The 18,175-nt window shown below is 40.9% G+C and overlaps 2 protein-coding genes across 5 annotated transcripts; both read right to left on the minus strand.

Moving 5' to 3' along the window:
* Positions 1 to 10,831: 10,831 nt before the first annotated feature.
* On the minus strand, positions 10,832 to 15,567 carry gpr85 (G protein-coupled receptor 85). Of its 4 annotated transcripts, none has more exons than XM_040036033.1 (2): positions 15,328 to 15,567; positions 10,832 to 13,974 (listed from the first exon to the last, which is right to left on the minus strand). In XM_040036033.1, the coding sequence occupies exon 2, from the start codon at positions 13,821 to 13,823 to the stop codon at positions 12,690 to 12,692; it is 1,134 nt and encodes a 377-aa protein (XP_039891967.1). In that variant the 5' UTR covers positions 13,824 to 13,974; positions 15,328 to 15,567; the 3' UTR covers positions 10,832 to 12,689. The 4 variants fall into 4 exon arrangements, with proteins under 4 accessions (XP_039891967.1, XP_039891963.1, XP_039891965.1 ...); XM_040036029.1 differs by having other exon boundaries at positions 10,832 to 13,991; XM_040036031.1 differs by having other exon boundaries at positions 15,022 to 15,567.
* A 1,606-nt stretch (positions 15,568 to 17,173) lies between these two features.
* Positions 17,174 to 17,975, minus strand: LOC120736074 (small integral membrane protein 30-like). Its single transcript, XM_040036034.1, has one exon. It carries the CDS (start codon positions 17,855 to 17,857, stop codon positions 17,669 to 17,671), a length of 189 nt encoding a protein of 62 aa, XP_039891968.1. The 5' UTR covers positions 17,858 to 17,975; the 3' UTR covers positions 17,174 to 17,668.
* Positions 17,976 to 18,175: the final 200 nt, after the last annotated feature.

Genomic DNA, 18,175 nt, shown 5'->3' on the forward strand with positions numbered 1-18,175 from the left:
AAGCAGAAGGACTACCATCAGACTGCTGCCGTCCAAGATGATGGAATTGGAATCCCTTCGGCAGTGGTACGAGATCCACTGTGGGAGGAAGATAAATGATATCAAGGTCCACCATAATAGCAACTTGCGCTAGCTGGTCACAGTGATCTTCAAAATAAAAGTTAAAGAATTGTGCACTAATACATCAATGATGTGTGGAAACAGTGAAATGTTACATTGTATTAGAATAAACATAAGTAAAAGACAACAAAAATTATAATTTCCAGCTGATTTTTTTTTTTCAGAAATCCTGAATGGCCCCATGCCAGATAAATTGCTTTTGCGTGTCCTCTTAGGGAATAAAATACTTGATAAAACAAGGCCTTACATATTCAAAGCCAATGTAATGTGTCACTGAATGAAAAACAAAATCAGACAGTACAGGAGTTGAGAAATCTGATGTGACCTGGTCTTTCAGAAACAAGTGCATGTATTGTGTTTGTTTCTCCTGGTGGTAAAAGATAAAGAAGAAAAATGTCTGTCGGGCTATATTCGCCCACCTGCTTTCTATTCAAATGTGTTATTTGATGTCACAGGGATGCAGTCTGTCACAGTAAGCTGTGTCACGTACCACAGTACTGTGCCACGCGTGCATAGATCTGCAACATGGTTTAAAGTGTGCATAATTACAGAGCAGCAATCTGATTGTTTAAAGATGCATTTCGTCTGTGCTAAGTGGTTGCTAAGCTAACTGATGTGCAGGAAACTGTGAGGGGTAAGCTGTTCATGTTGCAGGAGGATGGGGTCATGGCAAGGAAACCCTTTTAGGAGTTATTGCTAAAACATCACGGAAAGACTGTGGAGAAAGAGCCAGCTTAGTGGCTGCAGAGGATTTAACTAGAGTCGAACATTTGCTGTTTTCGCTTCTCTAATGAGCTTGGGGCAAAATTGTAAAATCTTCTCACAACTAATTTTAGACTCAAGAAGCAATGAGGGAGAAATAAAGGGGTCCTTTCTTCAGGTGGTGTCCCAGGAGGTTCATAGTTCATAGCTCAGTGCCTTCAAACAAACAAACCAAAAAAACGATTTCTAATGGGAAAAAAATAAAAGCATATAAAGTTTTTCGCCCTACATCAAGAGACAAGCAAATGACCTCCTTTTGTGTTTTTTTAGTGAAAGCTCAAGATTGAGAGAGAAAGCAATTTAACTTCAAGTGGATGATTGTTTTGCTATTAAAAAAAAAGAAACACAGGGGAGGCAAATTGCAGTTTTCTGTGCTTAAACCTTCAGAGTCGTGTTGCTAACTGGATGTTAATCTTACATCTGAGACTTTCAACATAGAGCTTAGGGCCTGTACTTATTATAATTCTGGCTGTTTTGTAAACTTTGTTTCGAATTTCCCTTTTGTGTGTGTGTGTGTGTGTGTGTGTGTGTGTGTGTGTGTGTGTGTGTGTGTGTGTGTGTGTGTGTGTGTGTGTGTGTGTGTGTGTGTGTGTGTGTGTTTGTTTTCTAACACTCTGATGTTAATAATGTCAGCGAAAGTGGATATTCCTAATATGGTCATCTCAGGCAGGGGGAGGCCCAGTCTACCTGACATTGAAGCCTTTTGTTTAAAAGCAGCAGCCAATCAGAGGAATGCTGGCTTAAAGGGATTGGAAGAATAAAAATGTAGAGTTGTGGTAAATGGTAAATGGCCTGTATTTGTATAGCGCTTTTACTAGTCCCTAAGGACCCCAAAGCGCTTTACACAACCAGTCATCCACCCATTCACACACACATTCACACACTGGTGATGGCAAGCTACATTGTAGCCACAGCCACCCTGGGGCGCACTGACAGAGGCGAGTTGATAGTTAATAATAGGTCAACTTTAGTGTTTTTATGCGTAAAATGTACAACTAAAGATTTAAGTGACTAAAAAAATAGCAAAAACAACCCCCAAGCAGATTTCATATGGATGCATGTCATATACAAAGAAAAGTGTATTTAGTTCCATGCATGCATAAGCTATACATGAACAATACTACCATGAATTTCTATCCACACACGGTAGGTAAAACTACCATGATTTATTTGGGTTGCAGGTGAGTCTGTTGACTTATATGTAGTGTCTGAGACCATTTTGTCTCACAGATTGTCTGGAGGAATGGCTGCAGTGATTCAGAAAAAAAAAATTCACAGCACTGACTTTTGAGGGACCATGTGCTGTGGTTGATGAGCGATAGTGCTTTACTCTTTTACTCAAGGCTTACTTTTTGTTCTTTCTGTTCTCCAGTCTATCTCACTGCTCTCCCAACACCACGCACAAATGCAAAATGCATCAAAAACCACTTGGTGTAAGGTGGGTAAGTAAACTCCGTCACAATTAGGCAGGGTATGATATCATCGGTAAATAATAACATACGCTGCAAAACACTGACTTATACAAATGCGAAGCGGAGTATAGTGGCCATAAAAATTGATTGCACAAAAGAACAACAGTGTAATCAGACCGCGAGAGGAAAGCTATTATATCTATGTAGCAAATATAATTCCTCAAGAGGAAAATTGAATTCTTTGAACACAGAAGACAGAAGAAAATTAGTTTTCACCACAGTGGCCATGTCGTACAGTAGAAATAAACATTTCCCAGCAAAGCTATAGGGACAATTTGTTCCAACACAATACGTTAGAGGTTTTTGAGTACAATGAGGAACAAAACATACAAACACAACTTTTTAATTATGTTTCACCCTAAAAAATGTAGAACAGATCCTAAGACCACTGAAAAATGATGCCTGCAGATATACATAAAAGAAAGTGTGCATAAATAGACTGGAGGAGCACCCAACCTACCTCTCTTGATCAAAATGTTACCAAAACACAAAATAATGAGCACATGAAAATAATGTTAACAGTCATCTGGAGCCTACAGCCAAATTAAATCCTCAGCCAGCACAACAGACGCTCTTCCTTAATGTTATGGACGTGCAGTGTGGACAATGTTTGATTTTGTTGCAGCAGGTTATCACTATAATTAGCTCTAAGAGATGAATCATTTTTTCCCCACACGCACTAACAGGTAACAAAAACACGCACTGAGTGAGAAAGAACTCGCCTGCAAATGATATTAAATATAAAACAAGCAAAAATGTCCATCTCAACGAGCCGTTTAATCTTGTATTCAGATCTGAGGCTGTGCCAGCAGGATGATGTAACTATTTGTTGTATAAGTCCGTGTTTCCAAGGCAACTTTAATTTAGCAGATTTTCCCTGGAAGTGATCTGCCTTATTTGCAAGAACGCTTCTCAAAAAGAAGTGACACTGCATTGCAAACATGCTAATTAGCTCTCGTCCTTTTACGGTTCCACTGCAGTGAAAAAGAAGAAGGGAAGGAAGCAGATAAAACTGCGCGGCAGAAGTGCAGGTGACACATCAATCAAACCCTGCCATCAACGCTCTTTGACAAATTAAGATGGACTCGAAAAACGCAGCCGCGTCATCATCGTCACCATCACCGCGCTGATTTCGTTCCACAAATGGAGCATAAATGCAGCGACTCTTAAAATTTGCAATCTCAGGTAAGAAATTGCTGCCTGTCACCTGTCAAGGTCTTCTCTCAGCCAATTATTACACCACTGGGTGCAGGCCCATCCATCCATTAGATGTCAACTATGTCAACACAGTGCATTAACAATTCAGTGGACAGTTCTGCTTCCCCCTGCACGACTCTCTTATGTTTTAATATCATAAACAGCAGAGAGAAGTAGGAGGCGAGAGCTTGATAGACCGAGTCTTCGTGAGCATGCTGGGCCTGACTCACGAGAATGAGATGTTTCCAAAAATAAAGAAGGAAGGGAGAGAAAGAGGGAGAGGCAGAATGTGCTGAACAGGCTGGAACAGAAGAAAACGAGTGGATTAACTCCCTCCCCCACCCTCACTGCCACCTCCTCTCCTTCCCCCCCCTCCTTCTTTCCGAAAGCCCTTGGATTCATCACAAAAAATGCCGAATTAGTGGGAACAAATCGCCTGTAAAAACACCCCTAAACACTTTCCCCAACTGCCACGATGCAAAAAATAAAATAAGATAAAGTAATAGTAATGCTGTCACTATTTTATTAAAACCAAAAGAAGAGTTAAAAAAAAAAGACCTAAATGATCGAAATTAATTAATTTGCTCCGCTCCTCTGGGGGCAGATGTGCCCCACAGTGAGCAGATGTCAGCAGTTGGTTGCGTGTTGTAACTAGGCACCGTGATGTACACGTTGGCTGTTCATTGTGACAGATTGCTCGATGCAAATCTAGTGCGATGTGAATATGGTAGTCTCAGCCTCCTTGCTGCAACTCATAATACTCTGAAGCCCCTATAAGCCAGATAGCAGATTTGGAATATTTTTGTCTGTTAGGAAAATGTTTGCCATGCCTGCTAGTTTTGTCAGTTTTTATCCTTAAGCTTGGTATATCTTGAGTACAATAAAAGCGGGGGGCGGGGGGGGGCGCACTGGTGCAGAAATCAAATAACAAAACTACTCAATTTTTCTGTGACCCAAATGTTTCTTTTCCTCTCTGTGAACTGCTGTGGGTAGATCATCCACATGATTTCAGACTCTGAGTGCATGTGCATAGCGCCTGATGAATAAGATGATTATCTCACTTGCAGAGAGACACAGACAGTGAGAGAGAGATCACATGACTCGTGACTGGTCAGCCTCACCAGATCTGGAGTATTGAAGAATGCCCGCGCACATGAACACCCAAATCACACTCACTATTAAGCAGACAAAAATAACAAAAGATGGCAAAGATGATACTGATAATTTCTCATGCAGCGAACAGATTCCCCGTCAGGACTCAGACGCCACAGCAGGGTATCATGGGACCCTTTAATCTAGCATGAAAGACATGGGTAATCCTTGTTGGGGGATTACTCCCGACCAGTACTCTCTCTTTGCATATTCCAACTTTGGTGTACAAGTGCTTAAGCACTAACCCACCAATCACGATCTATCCATGGCTCCATCACTCATCCTAAGACTTAGCAGAGAAGGGAACATGTTTACACTTGACTCCCACCGCAACCAAGAGGATTTAACAGTGAAGAAACAGAACCTATGTGTAAGCCTACATAATGACCTGAACACTCTAAACAGACTGCGGCAGCAGTTTTCCACAGCAAAAACAATCAGTTCACAGCATCATAACATTATGCTAAGATGTTTACATTCCAATGCACAGCTCAGTCCCATTTTGTTTATTCTGTGCAATTTACAGAAAGTAGGTGCAGTTATCAAAGTGTAAAATTATATTTTTGTTCTCAGTGCGGATTAGGTAACCGCACTTACAGGAAAAACATAAACATAAAATATCTTGAATGTGTTTTGCATTAGCACAGGAGCATTTGAAGTAGAATAGCAAAACAGTAACAGTGTGGTGATTGTATAAGAAGCAGAAATCCTTACAGAAGCTCTGTGCTTGCTGTAAAAGTATGTCCGTGCATTTTTTGGATGAGAAGTAAAGTAGGAAGATTTATACCACTCTCACATCTGTAGGCTAAATATGCAATTTGAGCAAACCTAGCTTAGCATAAAAGGTAACTTGCTAGTGGTAGTATAGGACAGCGGTCCCCAACCTTTTTTGCGCCACGGACCGGTTTATGCCTGACAATATTTTCACGGACCGGCAGATAAATACAACAAAATAAAACTAGTACTGGTACCGAAAAAAATAAGATTTATTCATAACACACGTGAAAAGACCCAGGAAAACCAAGTTAACGATAAAAACGATAACAAAATAACGTTGAAAACCGATAAAAACCCTGAAAACCATACATTTCACACCTGAGCCTCAACTCTCGCGGCCCGGTACCAAACGACTCATGGACCGGTACCGGTCCGAGGCCCGGGGGTTGGGGACCGCTGGTATAGGACATTGCTAGCCATGACATAAACATAACCACTTATAAAACAGTCGCTTCAAACACAGACATTATTTTATCTTGCATGGATTGATCAAATAAAATGTAACATATTAATAAAGAGCTTCTGAATATGTATTTTAAGTACATTAGCTAGTTTTAGAGGAGTAGTAAAGCTAGGTGATTTTTTTTATGTACTAATCTTTTTCTTTTTTCTTTTTTAAAAAAAAAAAAGATTAACTATTGCTTCAAACCAAGCATTCTCATAAAAGTACATACAAAAACACAAATCCCACATCATAAAACATGTACACAACAGCTATAGTGCATTAATGTCACTTAATTCTATCATCTGCTTCCATTAATCCTTAGGGACTAGTAAAGCACTATACAAATACAGGCCATTTACCATTTACCATTAATCTATCGAGTGAAAAGATAATATCAATTGCTAGCTATGACACTACATTGAGAGAAAGTAACAATAAAAAAAAATCAAACTACAGTCCAGTAGTGCTTTTAAATACAGGTGTGATGCTAAGACGGAATGGAGTTCATCTGCTAAAAATTTGCCCCTAGCAAATTTCCAGAGAAATGATTCAGCCACTAAGTCTCACATTACTGGCGAAGAAAAAGAAATACTGTTTAAATATGCAGGACAGAACCTTTGAAGCTCCATCCCCAATTTAATCAGTTAATATTTAAAGCAGGAATATTCTTTATATAAGGCATTTGCATGATGGGCTGCAGAGAGGGTGGCTGCTGGAAATGAAGACATGAAGACTGAGATATAACAAGGTGAAATCTTAATCCTCCTTTTTTTAATCATTGGTATTCAGAGGCCTGCACTGCCTGTAATAGCTTGTCAGACATTAAATGCAGCAACATTTGCAACATTTACAGAACCTCACTATCATCCCCCAGGAATCGAATGCATCATTATGTTCGGTTGTAGTAAACATTCTCTCATTTTTCAACTAACATCTTAGTCTTCATTAGCTTCATAACATCAAACAATATCATACATAAAGGGGTTTACAATATTAACCTTGAGCTTGATGTATGTTAGTTCACATTCTGTAATTGCATTTGTCCAAATTAATATACGTATTACTTACATTGCCCCCCGAATTTTGCATAGTATTCTGTCATTACGTCTAACAGCTTTGGAAAATGAAATTCATTTGAGAAAGAATAGATTCTGAAAGGATGGAGAGCATAACCGGGTTAAATTCTGACAGCCAAAAGAAAAGAATAAAACAAAAAACAGACAACAATAGTTACATTTTAGCTAACACCTACAGATGGAGACACAGTTGTGATCCTCATGTCATCATTCATTTGACCATTACCAATCGGCCATGGCGCATTAGCCATGAAGCTGCAAGGCCAACAAAAACTACTGAAGCCCTCCACTATGAAGAATGTGAACCACATAGTATTCAGCAAAAAAACACATCCATTTGGCTTCACAGGCAGTTCAAACCTACTGATAGTGGATTGAACCGAGAGTGAGGGCAAATGCAAATGCCTGAAAATCTGTAGCCACAAACCTAGCACAGTGTCACAAGGTCATTTAACCACACACATTCACAAACAGGCACATGTACACTGAGCAACAGTGGCGGTTTTTGATACGGGCGACACGGGCAGTTCCCCAGGGCGGCATCGTGGTGGGGGGCGGCATCACGGTAGCCGTTTGCATCACGGGCATCGGCAAAACAAAAAAAAATTGCTCATACTCATGTTGCCCCGACATCAGCGCATATTGGGAATGGTACAGGCACCGATCGTTTTTCTATCGCCCATTTCCTGGGAGTAAGGGCACCCTCCGTATGTGAGGTGCGCCTGCTGCTTGAGGTACAGGGAGGAGAGGGCGGGACGGCGGGGGATTCACTGGTGGCTGGAGCAGCATCTAATAACCAACTCGCAAAATAAAACAAAACAACAAACACGAAAACACCAGACATTATGATAGAGAGGGATCAATAACAATTTAAAATTTGTATTTTATATTTTGATGATTTAATGTCTCACACACAACCCGTGGAAAGGGGTTCATAATGTTGTAAATCCAAGCCCATTATGTATTCATGATTTGAATCCTGGGTTGTGTGAAATCCCAGAAATACACCTTAGACAAAGTGAATCTGTGAACTAAGGTGTAGGTCTATTAGGTTATATTGTGGCGATCCTCGAGTTGGGGGATTTGTGTTCATGCTGGAGTCCAAAATTAAAACCAATGGAAAATGGACAAGAAAAGTTTAAAGCCATCAGGTGCTCAGTTTAGAAAAAATAGAAAAGAAGAGGAGGAGAAACGAGGAAAAGATACAGGTAAGCAGATGTGTCATTGGATTATGGGAGGTCATGTATCCTGAAACAATCAGAATCAGAATACTTTATTAATCCCTAAGGAAATAATGTGGATTACAGTTGCTCCAAGAAGAAATGGTAAATTGTTCATTTGTCCTGTTCTCATTGTATGACGAATTATGATGGCTGTTTGGTAGCCGTTTGCATACAATGCATTCTATCCCTCTCTTCATGTGTGTGTGTGTGCGTGTGTTTCTCTGGTGAATTTCGACAACAGTTTTATGTTAATGTACATTCTTTAATATGTTTTATGTGTGTGTGTGTGTGTGTGGGGGGGGGGGGTGCCAGAGGGAGTGTTCGCCCAGGGTGCCAAACAGGCTAGGACCGCCACTGCTGAGCAAAATAATAATAATTTGACCAAACATCCCACGCAATACTCTGTAAATGGCATTTCACAAAACAAAATGAATTCCCTTGAGAAATTATGCAAAGCGTATTGAACCACTGTATCGCCGGCTCCGTTCTCAAGCGGTCACACAATCAAACAAATAAGAAGAAGAAGGATGATGCCAAGACAGAAAGCAATTCTTCCTTTTTTCCTGAGTAGCCTGTCAGATGATTGAGTCATCCACTCCATTCCATTCGAGGCAGCTTTCCATATTTGAGTGCTTCTCGGCATGGACACTTGCTGCACTTTAATTAAGGTTTGCTATGCATTATACAAACAGAAAATGCTTAAGAGTGCAGAAAGGCTCACATTAGTTGAGCTTTTTTCCCCCTCATTCAAAAAAAGTCTTTGCCAGTCAACAGATGGTATTTATTAAAATCATAGACAGCAAAAGAGGTCTATTGTGAGATTTTTTTTTTTTTCTTTTAGTGCCCATTGGCAGTCCATTAAACGACTGAAACTGTGTGCGAAAATCCACTGAGATACAAGGAGAGAGGCATGGAATTAGGAATGTTTGTATTATTCATTGGCAGCCAAAATCCAATGCAGACGTCTTCTGATCATTAAATGAAAAGTATCTCCAGCAAAGTACTGTAATTGCCTCACAAAAATTATCTACCCATCCCCCTCTTTCATGATCTAAACACAAGTGCACAGAACCAATTCCAGTCACATGGTAACGGCTTTGATTATGAACAATATGTTTCTTGATGTTTCTCGGGAGAGATGGTAGCTCAGAGGGAAAAGAGTTCAATGTGTGAGCTTGTCTGCCAGAATGAACCGCTTTCAAGCCAGCCACCTCTGCCTGTCATCTTCCCTCAGACACAGAGAGAAGCTGTCTGTCATCTTCCCTCAGACATAGGGAGAAGCAGAATTACTGGGGCACTCAAATGCACATGCCAGAAATTGGGCCAGTACTCAGTAGTGACACTATTTGTGATTTGCATATGAATATGCTGAATGAAAAAAAAAAAATGGAAAAAAAACTAGACCAGTATTCCCTTTAATTTCACAATATCTGACTTGGCCCCTCTGGGGCCTAAGTGAAATGATCAATGTCCAAAATTAAACAGTAATTGCCAGCCCCATAATGAAAATGGACCCCTAATAGATATTTTTCATCAGCGGAACCTGCAGTCCAGGATGCAATTACCTGGAGTGTTTACAAGCCATTTCAGCACCATTTTTTGCATTTCCAGGCATCAAGGCTAAGGTCATTATTTAACGGAATGAGTTTTAGGTGGAAAAATATCCACATTGATGTCTGAATCACACAAAATTGGTAGTAACAAATATTGTATTATTCAGTTCATCAGTGTAGATGGAGACATTGCCAGCACATTGAAATTATAACCTTTGCAAGAGAAATACCACTCAATTTGAGAATAAATATGTCTTTGCCTTGTTGTCTTTATTAGGTTTGGTTTGAAACTGTAATGTTAATTAGATTTTTTTAAATAGTTTCCATTTGACTCTAGGAAAATACCCAGTCTATCTATCACAATCAATATACTGATTGATCTTTTTGTTTGTTACTGAATGATTATGAATACTTATTTAGAAGTGGCAAATTTCTTGCACATGCATATAAATTCAAAAGAAAATGTTAATTTGCTCCATGTTCAGTGCTGCTGCAAATCAATGTGACCTTAAAACTGAGAGAAAGGGTCAAACTGCTATGTCATTTGTGACTGGAAGGCTCAGTATAAGGGCATTCATTATCCCAGAGTGGTTTGCCATTACTCCATATGGGAGTTGCATATATTACATATGAAATTCAGTGGTATTCCTCTTTAACACAGAGTGAGGAAAAAACTGCAAGGGTATGCGCCCAGAGTTACATCCATGGAGATTATCCCCATTAAATGTCAAAGACACTTCATATTCAGTGACAAGTTTTAGCATACAGCATATTCTCTTTTGGCAAGCTGTTCCAAGGACTCAAATGACAGAAAAGATTGGGTTTGAAGAGGCAAACTTTAAATATTTTTTCATGTGTTTTGCTTATAAAAAGCATGACTATATACACATATAAAAACCTTTGTAGAAATAACCACAAATAATGTCTTAAATACAAATATGCACATGAGCAGTGGCTTTAAAATGCTAACCAGTCAGACGCCTGATGGTATAAGATGAGAAATTACATTTTAGAGAAAGAAATGTACATTTTCTTTATTTTTATTTTTTATTTTTTTTTACTTCAGAATCTCTAAATCTGACCAGTCAACATTTCGCAACCCAATGACAGGGATAAATGCAAATTTTGCAAAATGGAAACTTTTTATTTTCAAAAAGCAACAGATTACACAGTTAACTTTCAGCAAATGCAATCCTAACTGAAACTGTACTCACATTCGGGACTTCAAAATGAAAAGACTCACATACTTACACACAATCTATCTATAATATACAAAAAGAATACATAATAAATATTAAAATGGCCACAAGAGAAAAAAGTAAGTCACTGAAAACAATCAGTAGAGAGCAAATGTAGGGAAAGTAGAAACAAGACGGTGTGCCTTAAATGTCTCTCTTTTTTTTTTTCTTTTACATTTTTTACAAATTGTGCAAGATTTCATACTAAGGCTCTGGTCTTGAAGTGACTGTTGTCTGATCCACACACACACACACAGAAACACACACAGAATCACACACTCTCCCTGTGCTCTGAGCACTCTGTGGGGTGTAGCAAACCATTGCAGAATAAAAACGGGCTGCTCAGTGTATGGCCTGTGATGCACATGGGAGTGGACCAGCTTTTAAAAATGAACATGCACTTCACGCTAATGTGAAAAATAGGAAGAAGAAAAGAAAAAAAAACTCCCCTTGCACCTAAAGGGGGAAAAAAAGAAAAAAAAGAAGAAGAAGAAGAAAACTTTTCAGGAGTGATTGAAAAATAAACCCCAGAAACATGACAATATCATAACCATTAAGGCAAGAACACCCGGAGTGGCATCAGCAATACTGTAACAATGTGATAGTGTTTAGGTACATGGATATGATGAAACATTTAACTACTTCTTCAATGTCTTTTTTAAGCACAAGGTTGTTTTCAAAAGCAACTTTTTTTTTTTAAAATTCCAAACATCACTTCATCTTTTTTTTCCTCTGTTTTTTTTTTTGTTTTTGTTTTTTTTTTTTTTGTAAAATGTGTTAGGAAAATAACAATGCCAGACACTAGGGACATATGGATAAAACTACAAGAAATCATTTCTAGATTTTAAGTTGCAACTTCAAAACCACACATTGTAAATCCCCCATCATTAAGCCCCCTGCCCGGTAAATGAAAGAGATATCACTTACATTAAAACCATTTTATCCTCTTGTGATGGTGTAATCCAACAGTTTTTGCTCTACTTACAGCGGTTGTGTAGTCTGTTGCAAATTAAAGCATTCATTGTTTAGTTTGGAGGGAGAGGGGGGAGAAGGAAAAAACAACAAAAAAGTTGTCCTTGCAATGCAACTGTCGACCCCCCCCCCCCAAAAAAAGCATCTTTACATCTTCTTTTTAGTGCAACTCTTAAAATGTAAAACATTTCCAGTGATTCCTTGAGAGGTATCATTTCTTTGTTTTGTGTTATTATTTTTTTTCTTTTTCTTTTCATACTTACGTATTTCACACCTCACAGAATAACGTGTCTTCAAAATATCCCAAGCAAGACGTCTTGTTTTCACTGTTTTGTCAAATCGCTCTCTCTTTTTTTTTTCTTTCAACTTTTTGCATCTCTGCATTGGCATGGCCTTCCACAATGTCTGTTTACTAGAACATAAACACAGGAGGTGATCCATTCCCCCTGCGTTATTCCCATTCCCTTCAGCCTCCGTGTGTGATACGATTTAGATTCAATCGCCCCAGCACAGCCACGTGATTGGCAGTCCACCTTCAACCTCTGTAAAGAAGGGCCAGGAGAAGGAGGAACAGGAGGAAACTGGAGGATGAAGAGAAGGGAGATAGAAAGAGAGAGTACGCTGTACAATGGGAGCAAACCCAGATCAAGATCAATCAGGGCAATAGAGACATAGATGAGAAAAAAACCCACAGTAAAACCCTCATATAACACAGTAGGGTTCCCTTGGTAACCTGGATTTTCTGCAGTAGAGGAGTGTGGTGCTGAAGCAACGCCGAAGCTCTCTGTTAGAGAAGATGCAGATGAAAGGATTGACCCCAGCCTGGGCAAAGCTCATCCACACGGCTGCTGTCAGGTAGCCTCCAGGGACAACGGGGCCCCTTGCAAACACCCGCCAGTAGCAGGCAACCAGGTAGGGCCCCCACAGTGCCAGGAAGAAAAACGTCATGATGTAGAACATCCTACTAATCCTCTTCTCGGTTTTGAATTCATCCAATACCAGTAGACGCCTGCGGCCCGCTGCATTGCTGTTCTGCCGGATGCCCAGCAAAGTAGGTGGGGTGGGGCCTCTTCCAAATCCAGCCAGCCAATTAGCTGCCGCTTGCCCGCTGGCACCTGGGCCGTGGAAGGTCCAGTTCTGGCTGACGGCAGGCACGAACTGGACGGGCTTCATCTTTCGACGGTCGTGGACGAAAAAGATGAGCTTGAGGTAAACCAGTTGTGTGGCCAGGAGGATGAGCGCCAGCAGAAGCATGAAGCCCAGCGAATCATTTGCCCTGAAGGAACGGTGCTGGAATGTGCACTGGTCCTCCTCCCGGATAAAAGAGTACGTCCCTACATCTAGCACCGGAGGGAACGCCATAGCCACAGACAACGTCCACACCATGCAGATGACAGCCAAACACGTCCAGAAAGTCAGCCTCTTGGTGTAGAAACGGTGGTGCGCGATGGCCAGGTAACGGGTGACACTGACACAGAACAGCATGAAAGCCGTGTGGAAACAGGAGAGCACACCCAGGAAGGCGATCACTTTGCAGGTCAACGTGCCGTAGGTCCAGGCAGACCCATTCTTGACTGAGGTGAAGACAAAAGGGAAGCAGATGGCGGAGCGCAGGATGTCAGAGGCGCACAGGTCCAACAGGAAATAGTAGGGCGCTCGGTGCAGGCTCTTGTCTTTGACCAGCAGGATGGAGATCAGGAGGTTTCCGACCACACCGACTCCAATGATAAAACCCAGAGAGGTCAGTTTGAGGAACGTGGTGAGAGGAGAGACATTCTGCAAGATGTTGTGGTCCCCTGCATGGCTATAGTTCGCCATAGATGGAGGAGGGATCATAAAGATAGCGGAATAGCTTCAGCCAAGTATCATGATCTAGAGGTGGCAGGGGGAGGCGTTAGATCCATTTGGCGGTGTGCTTTGAAGAGGTTTCCAGGCGTATAGGCAACCTCTCCTCTAAGGCATCCTTTGTTCCTTTGTCTCATCACACCTAAAAAAAAAAAATCCCTGAAAAATACGTTCATCCCATCAACATTCAGTCCCATACAAGAGTTAAATTACACCTGTACCATTTATACTCCCATGAACATAATTTTCCTTTGCCCTGACGATTATTTAATGATTTACTTTTTAGCATTTTGAGTGGCTCAGTGCAGAACTCTGCCTCAGCCTGAATACTTTGTCTACTGAGAATCACACAGACAGTAAGCGAGCTCGATCCGACTAAAGCATCAATGCGTTAGACTAACAGAATATTCTTTCACGTCGCTTCCTGAACAAAAGCAGCACAAAGCCAAGAAAGCACAGTTGAGGCTTCATTAACAAACGACTGAGTTTTCTTCTTTTTTTTTTGTCGTCTGTTGGAAATAAACGAGTGGCAAACACACACACACACGCAAACAGATCTAGGCTTGGATTTTTTTTTTTCTTTTTTTACATTTTCAGCGCACTGTGAAACATTAAGACAAATGCAGTCCAAAAATAAGCTCTTCTTGATCACACCCTACAGAACAGAGGAAGGCTCCCTGGATCGGTGGATGCCTCGAATAAACTCACCCCAACCTTTATGCGTTGTGGTAAATCGACTGGTAAAGGGTGCATACAGTACGCGATAAAGCGCCCCCCCTCCCTTTTTTTCTTTCTTGTCTGACTAAAGGTTAACTGGATTAACGGGTCTAACGTTAATAAGCGGTGTTCTCATTAGGGCGTCTATGGAGCCAGCCTCCATTTTTCCCCCAGATCATCCTTTATGTTACTAATTACAAAGAGTTAAGCGAACATAACGCGTAACACCCGCTCTGTGAGCCACATCGGCGTAATTCTTTTTGCAATGTGCGGATGCGATAATCAGTAGGGCTGGGTTGAAAAAAGGATGGGTAAAAATGGCACTAACAAAGCCCGTTGGTAAAAAAAAAAAATATTATGGCGAGCTCAATTCCATATATATATATATATATATATATATTTGGTGGGGGAAAAATTGCATAACATATAGCGATGCTCCATTTCGTTAATAAGTGCGCTTGTGTCTACTTACGCATTTAAATGTGTCCTCCGTGAGTCGAGTGGTCTCTCTCTTTTTAAATGCGCGTTTGAATCCGATAGAATTTAGTTAAACACGGAGCAGAATTAAATAATCGCCTTTGCGTCCCAGTCGGCCGGATGAAGCACAACGGTGTAGCGGATCCGCATGTCCATTATACTAGAATAATTTCCAAGTCTCTGCTATGGTTTGGCTGGAATCGCATCCACCACACAAGACAAGGCCAAAAGAAAAAAAAAGAGAAAAAAAAGATGAGAGAACGAGAGAGACAGTCGACCATAAGATCAACCAAAACCCTACCTGTTGACAATCCAATTTCGTGTCCCTCCTGATCGCTATTTACATTGCACAAATCGTTCTTTTCGCCGTTTTAAAAAGCCTGCTTTGTTGCCTGCCCCCTTTTTTTCTGCCTCCACCGTGAATATCCTACAGTAAACGGAACCCACTGCGCATGCGCCCTGCATCCCCTATTTGTGATCCAAGACGCGTCTTGTCTCTTGTTGCAGCAGCGGCGGCGGCGGTTAACAGCGTCTCTCTCTCACGGTAACATCTGCTCAGCGGTGCCTGCTGCTGCTGCTGGCCGGTAACGCGTTACAGCCACAGCTACCCCCCCACTCCTCTCCCCTCCCCCGCCAGGCGGGTTCCCCTGGTAACGCGCAGAGTAACGGATCGTCAAGTGTCTACTAAACTAGATTCTATTTTTAAGGATTGATTCACATCAGCTTCTTTAGAATAAAACGTGTTTTTTACATTAAAAAAAAATAAAATGCACCAGGGTTTTTTTTTCCTTTTTTGTTTTTAATTCTTATTATTTTAATTTCAACCCAATTTGACCCCTTTCTGGATTCAGACCACAGCATTGCTTGATCCTGTTTGCAGACACAGTGCAGCTTTGCAGTGGTCGTCATCCTCACTGAGGCAGCATGATAAATTCATAGGATATTTGATTTCTCAACCATGTATGGGGACATGTGATGCCATGAGAAGTCTTACAACTGAATATTGTGCACAGCTGGAGACTTACATACTTGCATGCTTCAAACGTACAAAAATCCTTGGTGTTGGAATCATGAATGAATAATTACCATAACATAAAGGAAGCATGTTGCTATTGGTAACTGATACAAACTCTGTACAATAGGGATATCTGTGGAGTGGGGGGAGTTTTTAACCCTTTATGGAGCAGTCACATTTCCTTTAAACCACACATCACATGTGTGGTAACTTATCCACCATTACTACATGGACATATTTACATTAAGCTACAGGCAAAGTTTACTTCTTGCCTTTAAAAGAAATTAATGACATTTGCTAAAGGGCATTCATTTTTATAAGGTCCTATTTCACTGCATAATAAACTAATTTAATAACCTAATAATTTAAACTGTTGGCTGCATACGGTGGTAAAGCTAGTTTACATCACTAGTTTATTCCAAAATGAATTTATATATATATATATATATATATATATATATATATATACATACATACATACATACATACATACACACACACACACACACACACACACACACACAATGCTATATATTATTATAAGATGTGTCATGGTGGTTAGCATTGTCACAACAAGAAGGTCCTGGGTAGAAAATGGACTGATGGTGTGACATACTACATAAACAATCAGCCTCATTTTATCTATAGTGTACATATCTTCATATATGAAAATTAAGGGGCAGTTTTCAACAGCATGCCACAGTTTTTCTTCATGATAAAGAAATCTGTCAGCATGACTCTTTGGACTTCCATTGTTACTGTTGACCCACTAAAATTTCTATAGTACATTTAATTACTTGGTGTCACATGGAAGGTCATTTGTGAGTTTTCTACAAGTAGGAAAAGCTGTAAAACTTCTAAAAATACAAATACAAGTCCAAAATCTATGAAGATTGAAGCCTTTGCTGGGCCAACTCTGCTCCCCTGGGCCTTGTATTTAACATCCCTGCACTAAACTTTCAACACACTTCAAATATATGTTACAGCATGGAATGACAGGCACGCCAGAGCAGTAATACAGGCTGCAGACGACAGATTGCAATGTTTACTCTCCGATCTGCTAAACCCGGTTCGTTTAGTGGAGGATCTGTTCAACCTGAATGCAATGAAGCACCGTCTCCACACACGAACATAAGTTGTTAAGTGTCGCGTTTATTCTACATGTTTAATTAGCAACAGTGACAAAACTGCAAAACACACTCCAATCATGTGACACTGCGCTTCCAACAGTGACAGTCACTATAAGCGCAACGCGTCAGGAAATCGCCTCGACAGATGGAAAATATGCGCGAAAATGTACATAGTGTGGGCATCTTAGGGAGCCTGCTACAGCTGCAGAAGTCTGTTCATAGGGAAGGCAACAGTGTTTTTGGTCATTAATAATAATCATGTCAGCAGTGCAACGAGCAACAGTTCCTGTTTGCTTCCTGGATGTTACGCTCCACCTTCTTCAACTACGCGTGGTCCACGTTGAACTTGCCGCATTAATCCCAGTAAGGCACGTTTCTTATCAGTCTTTAAGACACAAAGCCTGTGCCACAAAAGTCCACGGGTGATCACGCAAAACTGGTATTATAATGTGGTGGTTGGTAGCAGGTAGCAGCTGGAGAATCCCGTCTCGTCAGCGTCACAGCTGTCCGTTCCGCCTCCGCGCGTACCAGCCGAGGCAGGCACAGAAACCCACCACCGTGAGGATGGTGCACAGCAGCAGGGCCAGACCGTCCCCGGCATCGTAAGCCTCTGCCGGGGGGATCAGGGAGAAAAACAACAGCCCGACCATCAACGCGGCGCTTGGAAGTTCAAGTTTGGGAGCCATGTTTCGCTTTTTCCGCGGTTGCAGTTTACTTTCCGGAAGCTGGAGTGCCTGCGTCAAAGTCAGATGACAGATTCGGAGCGGCCGGACTTCCTGGTGCGCTCAGCCAATTGCAGAACTGCTTAAACTTAGGCTGATGTTCCCTCCCCACTCCCTCATACCCGCGAAGATTCATGCAGTTGCACAAAAACATGATTCCAAAACTCGTTTTTTCTTTCTTCCTCTCTCTGTCAGAAAGGCAAACACATCCCGAATTGTAAAACTCTCATAGTTATGCTGTAATTAGTGAATTTGCGACATTGTTCTCCTTATTAGTGATGA

This window comes from Simochromis diagramma, unplaced genomic scaffold (genome assembly GCF_900408965.1).
Source record: "Simochromis diagramma unplaced genomic scaffold, fSimDia1.1 OVJJ01000816.1, whole genome shotgun sequence".
In the NCBI taxonomy this organism is placed as follows: domain Eukaryota; kingdom Metazoa; phylum Chordata; class Actinopteri; order Cichliformes; family Cichlidae; genus Simochromis; species Simochromis diagramma.